The 11,415-nt window shown below is 41.0% G+C and overlaps 1 protein-coding gene across 1 annotated transcript; it reads right to left on the bottom strand.

The window, feature by feature from the left end:
• Positions 1-213: 213 nt before the first annotated feature.
• On the bottom strand, positions 214-9,641 carry ctdspl3 (CTD (carboxy-terminal domain, RNA polymerase II, polypeptide A) small phosphatase like 3). Its single transcript, XM_070832382.1, has 11 exons — positions 9,388-9,641; positions 7,027-7,150; positions 6,746-6,886; positions 5,110-5,224; positions 4,406-4,517; positions 3,699-3,785; positions 3,431-3,493; positions 3,014-3,093; positions 2,443-2,569; positions 2,114-2,209; positions 214-687 (listed from the first exon to the last, which is right to left on the bottom strand). The coding sequence occupies exons 1-11, from the start codon at positions 9,514-9,516 to the stop codon at positions 622-624; spliced, it is 1,140 nt and encodes a 379-aa protein (XP_070688483.1). The 5' UTR covers positions 9,517-9,641; the 3' UTR covers positions 214-621.
• Positions 9,642-11,415: the final 1,774 nt, after the last annotated feature.

Here is an 11,415-nt window from a genome sequence, read left to right as displayed (position 1 = left end):
ATTAAAACATTGTTTCATCTTTTCCATCCGCTCCTCTGACGCTGTGGTGGCTCTTTCCTGCTGCACAGGAAGTGGTGGGTTTTATTTTCTCAGGAACAGCATTTTATAGGAAATAAAAGAACAGCACTACTGTGATGAAACACATCTGGTATCAAATCAAACAGAATTTCACAGAACTGGAACAGATGACACTCTTTTTGTTATTAGGGCCATTTTATTGCATAAAAACGCATATCTAAAATATACAGAGATAACGGTGGTTGATTAACAATATAATCAATAAATAAAAAATCATGACTATAAACATCATCTTTCAAGTTTTGGTTGGTAAATATACACAAACACGGGGTAGCAGTTCATTGCCCTGTGGAATGAGTCTTGGAGAAACGGGGGTTTTGGTGACGAACGACGAGCATGTTTGAAATACCGATGTGCCGTCCTTTAAAGTCATCAGGGGGGGGGCGGAGGAGGGCGAGCAGGTCCACTATAAACCAGCAGGCTTCAGGTTTAGCTAATTCCAACTGGATTCTGCTTTTAGCCAAAGCATTAAGAAAGCAAACATGAGCTGTGAAAGTCACATAGAGTATTTAAAGTGAGGGTCGGGGGAGGAGGAGAGTCCTGTTAGTCCTCTGACAGCAACCGGTGGAAGTGATCCTTCCTCTTCTTCAGCACCTCCCGAAAATCCTCCTGAAAAAACACAACAGGAGATATTCGGACTGAACGATGAAACCGGGGGAGGAAAGACGGCAGGCAGATGCTGCTGCAGATAACCAGCTGTTTTTATCCTCAACTCAGTGACTGGTTAAAACACACAGTCCAAAGACCACGGCTTTAAGAATAAAACCAACACATGAAAACTATCTGCAACAACAGCACTCAGTATTAAATCGCACAGTTTCCACTATTCTGACATTTTATAGTCAAAACAAATTCATCAATCAGTGAAAATGATCGTTAGCTGCATTCTACCTACCAACCCAACCTCACTGTGTGGAAATCAATCATTCCTATGAGACACGAGGCCAGGGATCACTGTGGCACTAAAAACTACGTCGACGTAAACACTCATTATCACTGACACTGATCCAGTGTATCAGATCGATGGCTGCACATTCACATGCATTAAAAAGGTGACAGGCAGGTCGCCTGTCCAGTCATTTCATTCAGACCAAATGATATCATTGGACAGGCTTATTACAGACCTGAGACAGCCAACACATTTTTAAAAATTATTTTGTCAAACCATTTAATCTATTGAGGCTGTAATGAGAAATTCAACCTATATAACAAAGAAATGCTTTTAAAATGAGTCACATACCCTGTCTTTAATTGCCACGGCCCTATTTAAGGCCATGTTCAGCCTTTTTTTTTTTTTTTTTTTGCTCAGATGTAACTCAGATCTGATTTTCACAAATCACACTGAATCTGATCTTTTTAACTGATTTGTGCCACTTTCATATGTGGTCCTGAATCAGATCTGATCAGATCTGATTTTTGCTTGGCGACCTCAGAAATGATGGAAATTCATGCTTCTGTCAAACCTGTTTCCAGCCAACACAACCCAACTCCTACGTGCTACCAGAGACTTGTTGAGAGGCGCTGGCGGAGCCCAGGACATCCTGAGAACTTTGGTGGAAACAGTTTCTGTGAAGCCATTTCATGTCATGATCCCATCACTCCTGGCTCCGACTCTACATCCACAGACGCCTCCGTATATAAGGAGATGCCGACGCTCCACAAAAAGCCATAATTAAAAACATTCTCCTCATCCTTGTTATCACAAAGCACGACTTTGCTGGCTTCACTGCACATCTTATAAATGAACCTGTAAACTGTGACGTCAGAGACCTCAACCTTTACTTCTGAACGACAGCGTGCTGCGTGCAGGTCAGCTCAGGACCGTGACCCATTCACACTAGAACCTGACCAAACAAAGCAAAAAATGGATCGGTGCACTACATCTGAATTCAGCACTGAGACGTGCAGTAAGAACATAGACTAAGTAGACTAGACTCTCTTGTGTCCCTACAGGATGACTGGGGGACGCCGTAACTGATTTCTGCTACAAAACAAAATCAAATAATCATGGGTGCTGATGAGATAACGGACGTACCGCTGCAGACAATTTCTCCATGGAGGGGATGAGCTTCTGCAGTTCTCGGTCCTGTGACTCTCCAGACCAGCTCCGGATGGGAATCGTGTTCATCAGCTGCAAAAACACCAAAAACATCAATGAATAAAAACTCTTTTGTCAGCTGCGAAATGCACCTGTGTCCCATTTATAAACATTTACATCTGCAACAGAGAAGTCAAAAAGTATTGAGAAACGGATCGACACAGTGTGGATTTCCTGATAACCAGCCTGATCCAGGAAGAGCAATGAAAATGACACGAAACGAGAAGTTAAACTGCCGTCTAAAACCACAGCTCCACGGTACTTACGTGGTACGGGTATGTGTGGGGTGCGTTGTCCAGAACGACAGTCTTGGCGAGATCCCTCCCGAGGATGTTGAGATCTTTGATGTAGTGGCCGAGGACGCAGGCGCAGTCATCCTGATACAGGCGGTGTCTACGAGGGAAATCATCGATAGGTTAAAAACACTCACACCTGTTTCTGTTGAGTGTTGTTAGAGGCGTGTGTCCCCTCTAACAATATTTAGCTGGTGGTGAACTGAAGGGGGCTTGTAAATTAGAAAGACAGAGACGGGTAAGTAAAGGAAATATATAAAGATTATCACGTTTGGATTTAATTTTTAAAAATTTATGTAATAATTGCATTGTGTGATACTTTATGGAGGTTTTTCCATCTCTGTGCTTACTGGACAGTTAAATATCATGAAGTCAGTAGGACACTAATTTCTACTGTCTTAACATTTCCAAGCAGCGTCCAGAGGTCGACAGCAAGCTAACACTTTTGCCGACTGAGTCCGATAAACTTGACAAAGTGCACGTCTCTGCCGCCAAGTGAAGAGTTTATAAAACACGAGTGGAAGCAGATCTCAAGGAGACATACCGAAACAGTTTTTTCTGCGGGTCCAGGATGTTCAGGATCTTCTCAGCGTATTCTTTCTTTGCGCACGTGTAAACAAACAGCTGTAACAGAACACAAACAGCAGCTGGGACCGAGTCCACACAAAAACCAGAGCAAAGAGGGCATCAGGACACCATGAAAAACTACGTTAAGTTTAATTTATTTCTATACAAAAAGAAAAATAAAGAGGAAGGTGTGATAGAAGTATCTGTGTGCAGAGAAGGAGAGTGTGTAGCTGAAGTTCCAATTTTGCCAAATAAAACATTATCTTCTTATCATTAATGATAAAATTCACCTCGTCTCATTAAAACAAACTGAGACCGTAGACAAAACGTGTCTAGAGTCAACTGCACCAATAAACAACCAGACAATTAAATCTTATATCAGATTAATACATACCTCATAGATTTTTGCCATGGACTGCAGGAACTCTTTGACATATGGCCGTAGGATCATGTACACCTGTCGATAACAGAGCAGCAAAAAAGAATAATTTAACGAGACATATCTTCCATTTTCTCCTCAGTTCCCATTCAGTTAAAAGGGTGTAGTGGGTAGTTTACTTCATCTATGCTTTACCTTCGACGCCAGCTTAGATATCTGAAAATGTGCAGCCATCAGCTCAGAGTGACTCAAATTTTAAAGTGTGTATGCGGGAAGTGGGTACCTTGTACTGATGGTCCTGGAAAGCAGTGTGGAAGGTGTACTCTGCCTCCTCGATCACATTCAGAGAGCTGAACATCAGAGTCTCCTCCTGGAGGAACACAGATCACTGTGGTTTAGTTTATTCGTTCATTCATTTGTAAATCTAGAACTGCTTTCTCGTTTTAGGTGCAAAGTCTCTGCTTTAGTTCATAGCTAGTTATTTCACCAAGCAAACCAGATGCACAACATTTTTACAATAGACTTCTGGCATGATGTTAACCTAAAGTGTGAACTCACGCTCTTGCCCTGCAGTGTGACAGTAATGTGTTCTCCAGGGCAGATCTCTCTGAATTAATCAAAAATAAAAATGTATGACGTCCTACATGCCGACCACTTTATGACAAAGTACTAGGTCTTTCTTTATACGTGTTCTTGGTAGTTTGAATTTGCAAAGTTCATGATGTGAACTCTGTTAAAAAGGTGTCATGGCAGGTTGTTTGTTGTTCAAACCATCTCAACAGCTGCATCATAAAACTATTTTCTACCAACCAGAGGATGTTCACTCACTAAAGAGGACAATGAGATGCAGTTGAAAGCTCAGGAGAACAAAGACAATAAATGGACCCCGAGTTGAGATTGCATCAAAGTTCGAGTTGCATTATGGTTATTTGTGTATCTGGGTGTCGTTCCCATGTGACAGTCCATGAAGCTCCAGAAGATCAAACTCACCAGGTCGACCACCAGCGTGGCCTCCGGCGTGCTCCGGGTCTTGGGGGGAATGTCTCTGAGTTGGGGTCGGGAATGTTGTGACTGCAGTGGTATGTTCTTGATGAAGGTAAAGCTAGAAAAGGAAAATAATGCTCTTAGAATAGAAAAACGCACTAACGCAGGGATGATTACGTACAAAACGACACGAAACTGGGAAGTGGCGATGAGCTACGGCACTGTGGAAATCAATCAAAAACATTACTATATTAATAACACTGGAGACTGTTGGATGATTTTTTTTTTTTTTTTGCCGCAGTTGCGCCGCTATCTACTACTTTTTTTATCATCTGATCTGAGGAGATTGATCTCCTCGGTGTCTTAAAGTTGGCTCTTTGACAGTGTATGACCATATTTATCAAATTGGTTTAGAGCATGTGTACATTTATTACAGTGAACTTCGAAGGCAGTACAACACGCATTTACTCTCTGTGTGCTTAATTTGAGCTGCTGCAGCCTTTACGTTAATCCGACGGTATTCAAGTCAGACTTGTGTTGTGTTGAAAATGATGCAGAAATGTTACTATGTCCGACCCAGCAACATTACGGGCATGGTTTATGTGCAAAAGTAACTAGGGAGCTCATTCAGACACAAGACTGACATGTTAAATGTTAGGTCATCAGATTAACATAAAGGGACGCATGTCTGAAAGGGGCGTAACACTTACGGATTGAAGACGTCATCATCTTCGTCCCCAGCAAGAAGGTCGATGGAGCCGTAACCAAACACACCTTGTTCTGGGCTCATCAAAATGTTGTTTCCAGCATCTGCACGCTTCACATCTGGACAGACAAAACAAGGTGTACAAACTGTAAGCAACACGAGCAACCAGGAAAACTCAGCATAGGTTTGCCTTTGCTTTACTTGAAGGAATTGTCTTAAAGACGGGAAGACCAGAAGCTGTTTATTCTCAGTGGTAATGGATGCTTTATTATTCAACATGTAAAACCTGAACAGTGTTATCAAAGGATTGACCAAAGTCAACTTTAGATGCATCAATTTGGCCCACTGAGGAAGAAACTGAATATATGTTTAACTTAAAAATTAGTTATTAAGAGGGTTAAATATGGGGATCATTTAGACATTACACAGAAGACCAGCTCATCCCTAAAGCCTGAATAAGACAAAAGAAAGTATGTTGGAAAATTACCTAATTATATATTATTTATGTGTTATTATTACAGCGTTCCACTGGATTTTGGGAGATGGGAAACAACGTTCAGGCACATAAAATTAAATGTGACAGTGATTATATTTCACTATTCTCTATTTCATTTGTTTTCTACACTGAACTCTACCACCTGCTGTCGTATTTTGAGCACCCGTTAACTTTGCTTTGCAGGATGCCCGAGCCTTGCATGCTTTTCTTCCTGCAATGCAGCTCACTTTCTCTGTTCAGCGCCTTTTGGTTTTATGTTGTGGGGCTTAAATGAAGCAAAACACGAAGCCAAAGTTAACGGTAACTCTGAAGTGAGACTTAATTTTGTCTCCAGGGCCGAAGGTGATGCTCACCTCAGGACTAACCTTCAGTTTATTCAACACCTGGGAAGACAGACACAGAAACTGTCTTTGGTCCTAAAGTAGCTGCAGCATTTATTCATAGACCGCCTGAGCCCTAAACAGTATACTTAGCTTAATACTACTACACTTATTTTACTTCTCTGCGTACTGAGCTCCTTAAAAAGGAAGTCATGCTGCTCCCACAACCACATTTCCACCTAAACATTTTTATGGGACATTTTTTGATATTGGGCTGGAATTCTTTGACTGTGGGGTCTCATTATTGTGTAAAATGCCTGCGGCCAGCTCAATTACTCCCCCGGATTTTGTAATAATTGTGGGCACAGACACATCCCCGTCCCCATCTCATCATTTTGAAAACTCATTTGATCTTCGCGAATCACCTAAGTGACCCATTTTGAATTCAAAAGCTGAGGAGGTTGCACCTTTGTACTAAAGTTGTTCTTGACTGAAAAGTAATGACTCACACTGAATTATAACAGGACACTGAGCCCTCCACCAATAGAATAAATAACAACTGTCGGCTCGCCACATTAAAGCCTGCTGGGCAGCCTGAGAGGCTCAAAATGTTCCTTCTGTGTGATGCACCCAGGGTGGGAATTTACCACAAGCCACCACAAAGACGCTGGTGCATTTATACTGCGGTTGGGATATGAGTTTACTCCACCAGACACTTTAGTCACAAGGAAAGAAAACAAGCTTCAAAGGACTGACTGGATATCTCCCAAAGTGAGCGGCAAAGAAGTGAAAGTGTTGAGTGGTCTGAGAACATTTTTACTCACTCTCTTTGCTGGGTGTGAGGAAACGCACGATGGGTGAGTAGATGTTCCTGGCTGTCGTGTTGCGGGGAGACACCGGGTCGATCTCCGACAGTATGTGCTCATGGCGCATGATGGGCCTGACTGGAGTCTTGAAGGCCAAATCTAGATCACGAGTGGACGATCGGTCAGAAAACACAAAAACAAGTGCAGGGAACAGTTTCTGGGATTCATATTCAGAAAAACAAAAATATCAGAATATTTAAAAAGCATCCATGAGAATACCTGGAGACTGCCAAACACACCTGTTTCTCTGTCATCAACAGCGATGGCTCTCTTCCTCGCCCGGCCACGGAGCAGTGGCCGCCTCGTCATTGTGGGAATTTCATCATCTGAGTGGTGGGAATCATTATCCAAGGTCTCTTTATCCTACACAGTAAAAAGTAAAAAATTATCAGAAAAAAAAGTAGCATAACGCAGCACAGTATCATGATAATGAAAATACCACTCTAAAAATGTTTTTATAGTCGGTAAATCTTAGTTCAGGAAGGAAGCCGATTTCCATGTTCCATGTTGAGGTAAGATCCAAATTTTAGTCAGACACGTTATTTATCACGTCAAGATATGAAAAGGCCTGTGCCCTTTTGCTTCTTTGTGTAGAGAGCACAGCCTTCTCCTTCCTTTCTTTTCAACCGCCTCGTAGAAAATGTTGCAATATTTGTGCATATCCAGAATAGTGGTGTTATCAAAGTCTATTGACTTAATATTTTTAATTCTAACCAGAAATATTAACTTCTCTTGCAGGCACACATTTTTTGCTCAGCCTTGCAAACTGTTGGCTAGTTGGTTCGTTTATAATGCACAAAGCTGACTGTAAACAGGCAAGAGGCAGTGAGTCGCAAATGGGGGCAAAAACACCAACTGAGACACATAATCCAAATGAGATGTATACATGTCCAAATATTCCTCCTAACGCCTGAATAATATTGTGAAATACCACATATATTAATTGGAATATGATACCTTTGTAGTATGACCTGATTTGGAAAATCCAAACAGAACATGCCGTTTACACAACCCGCATCAAATACAGAATATTGTCATACTCTGATTAATAGTGGAATATGAGTGTGCATGTAAACAGTGTCATTGTCTAGACGAGGTCGGGCACCACCACAAACGTTTCACCAGGAGGTCTTTTATCAAGCATAGCAATGCCCAGTGCCATTCTACCATTTCACCTGTGGAAATTATAGTTATTCTTACTATTCAGGCAATTCCTCCTAATGAAACATGTAAAAAACAAGATTATATAATAATAAAATATCTGTGTCACTTGAAAGTGGCAAATATACACCCAAATAATAATCCTGAACCATTAAGAGTGAAAATGTCCCCAGTAAGGAAAAGTTGCTCATATTGCAACAAAACACAGTAACGGCAATAACAGTGTATCAAGCATGCTCAGTCAAAAAGAATCATAATACTGGTATGTACCGCAAGATTAGCAGTGACTTCCACGTCAGTACCAGGAACTACTATCTTTATGCTTGTTTGCATTACGAGCCCGTATAAACTGTGCCTCGGTCCTGTACTACACGATCGGTATGTGGAAGTATTCTGCAACAGTCCCACAAAAGGGGAAATGCCCACGTGAGCCATAAACAAAGCAGAGAGACAGCAAGTACACACTGCTGGAGTCGTCAGTGTAAACAGTCATACATGCATGTGTCCTGTGACCTACTTTACTGGGACCCTCTCTCACATGCAACTGGGCTCTTTAATCCTGTGTGAGACACCACGTCAGAGAGCTGCATGTCTGAACCCTGCAGCCCCGCACACGGATGAAACCCAGGCAGGGAACACAGGGAAGTCTGGTGATACCTTTGTGTTGTAGACTCAGGTGTCCGGTCTGCTTCTCTTCGATTAGGGGAGTTACAGTGTTTACAATGCTTGACTGATGCAGATGAAAACACCGTCAAATTAAAGCTAAAAGGGTGAAACTTAAACTCACAGACTGTTACTGTGCTCTATCGGAGTACTTCAAAGGCAACACACACGATGGGGTTACTTTTGTTACACGGTGCACAGCACAATAAAACTCTGTACTTCCAACAAAATGTCTATAAAGTTGAATCTAAGGCTCTCTAAAACAGGACACTATAAACTCGATGGGGTTCAGATTTATTGCAGTACCATTGTTAAGCTGCGTTAGCTCTTAGCTTGGTGCAAACTACCGAATAAAAGACCAACTTTGTCCATTCACCACTTAGAATTACTGAATTACTATTCAACTTTAGCATTTAAGTCCTTAACGTAACCCCACATTACGCTACAGCTCGGGGTGCTCCTAAACCACATGTTTTAAGAGCAGAACAAGATATATAAAGCTAAAACACAGCCGAGAACACGGATGAAGAGCCACCTATCGTCCAGCTGCGGCTTGAACACAACAGCAGCTAAGCTAACTGTTAGCCTGCTAGCTACTGCTGTGTTTAGAGAACGTTAACGTTAAGCTAACCAACGTCCGGCTAACCAAGCTAGCATCAGGATACGGAAACCTTTATCTAAAACGGCTGAATCTGTAACAAAGGCGACGATTACTGATACCAATGACATTAGCTATTAAAGGGTATAATAGTAAGGATATAATCGTTATTTGTTACCTTGGTTTGAAGTGGGCTCTCGGTCACCCTCAAACGCGTCCGTTTCGGCGTCGCTTTGTTGGACCTCCGCCGGTTGCCCTTCGGTGCGTCCGAGCCAGATGTGACAGTTTTTTGAGACCTGAGTCTCATTTTTCTTCCTCATGTGGGTCTGATACACTGCACGGAAAGTAATCTCTTGGAGTCGTCCGGTGGTTTTCTTTTCTCTATTCCCTACCGCCAGGGTCTTGGGTTGAGTAGCAGAGAATCTTTGTAGCTCCGCCCCGCTCCGGTGCGCTCATCCACGGCTCTTCTCGAATCAGTCCGTGTGTTTAAATCTACCGGGGTGCGATAGGTTCACCACTGGGGACGCTCGTATTGGGCGGTGCTTCAGAACAGTCTGGCGTCAACGTGACACCACAGTCACGTTGCAGCGAGTGTGTGTGTGCGTGTGTGGATAGATGGATTATGCATGAAGGTCTAGACGATCTAGATCAACACAGAAACCTTGTTTTACATTTTACACTTTGTTCCCTCTTTTATTTTAAATACACAATAGCTGAACATGCCAACACCCGTTAAAAACACTGAAATATTAGTAAACTGTCCTCAACACACAAACAGAAATTTAAGATATAATATTGCAGAAGGCAGTGATGAGAAAATATTCAGGTCATTAAGTAATTTAGCAGCTGTGAAAAGTAACTAGGTGCATGTACTGACTTATTGTTATTGTAATTAAGTAGTTACTTGCAGATTCAGACGTCACATGCAAAACATATAACGAGCTTATAAAATGTGATGAATTGCTCTAAACTACTACCCAACAGTGAAGTATTAAAAGGAGTTCCATGTCTACAATAAAAAGCTGTGCGTACAGTTCTGCCTCAACAATAATAATAAATGATAATCATATTGCAGTGCAGTTGCATGCAGAACGATTAGTTGTCACTGAGTGTTTTATATTGCGGTATTATGATTTTTTCTTGGGTAAAGGATCTTGAATACTTCTTCCACCACTTGCTTTAATTAATGTTTTTATCCAAAAATGTTTATTCCACTGGCATACAATATATCACCCCCGTAATTGGCAGAAATATATTTGTTCCCTGCTTCCCTCTGATTGATTGTGATTGTGTTTAAATCATATTCTGTTCCCTGTAAGTTAATGCAGTGATATACAGAAGAGGTTTAGAGTTTGAGTTATGACTTTTCTCTCAGAATTCTGGGTTTAAAGTCAGAATTCTGTCTTGCTTGAATTCTGAGAGTCGAGTAAATTTCACATGTGGCCCTAATCCTCTTCTGTATTGATAAACGGTATTACACAATTCTGTTTGATCTATTCCACTGAGTTAATCTACTCAATATCAATCCTGAGAACATACAGAGTGTTAAAACCAAACAATAAAACCATAAGACAATTAAAACAGTGAGTTAGTAAGGCGACTATAGGACTTCTGGATTTCAGTAAAATTTAGTAGCAAATCCCTGACTTTGCAGTAGAGGCTGTAAAAAGGTTCTATTTATTCCTGTTAACCAAAATAATTTGTTTTTGTTAAAAGGCTGATGTGGCGCATTAGTCACTGTTTGGTAACAACATCAGTGTTATAGAGACATTTTAATGAAAGAAAAGAACATATTATTGATTTTCCTGATGAACATGTTTGTTAACTTATCTGAGGGTACATAAAAAAAAAAAAAAACATCAAAAGCTCTGGTGACATTTAAGAAAAGTGATATTTTATTAATTTCAAATTCAAAATAAAAGTATTCACACAAACACATATTGAGTAAATAGGCAAGAATAGCTCTCCACCCTTCAAAAACAAAGAAAAAAAAAAACAAAAAGAAAAAAAATAAAACAGTTGCATTGCCCGCGCCACTTCACTGTTACCGTGGTTACCGGGAAACATCCCATTCATCAAAAATGTAATCATTTATAGAAAAAGGAGGAATAAGCACACATTAATAGAACAGACTGAAAAACGACTCGCAGTACTAACAGTGGTACTAGAAGCAGTACTTCTTGTAGTACTAGTAGTAGTTAGCTGT

Source organism: Pempheris klunzingeri, chromosome 6 (genome assembly GCF_042242105.1).
Source record: "Pempheris klunzingeri isolate RE-2024b chromosome 6, fPemKlu1.hap1, whole genome shotgun sequence".
Taxonomy (NCBI): Eukaryota; Metazoa; Chordata; class Actinopteri; order Acropomatiformes; family Pempheridae; genus Pempheris; species Pempheris klunzingeri.
The sequence above is the reverse complement of the archived record's forward strand: the minus strand, read 5'-3'. Positions and strand labels throughout refer to the sequence as shown.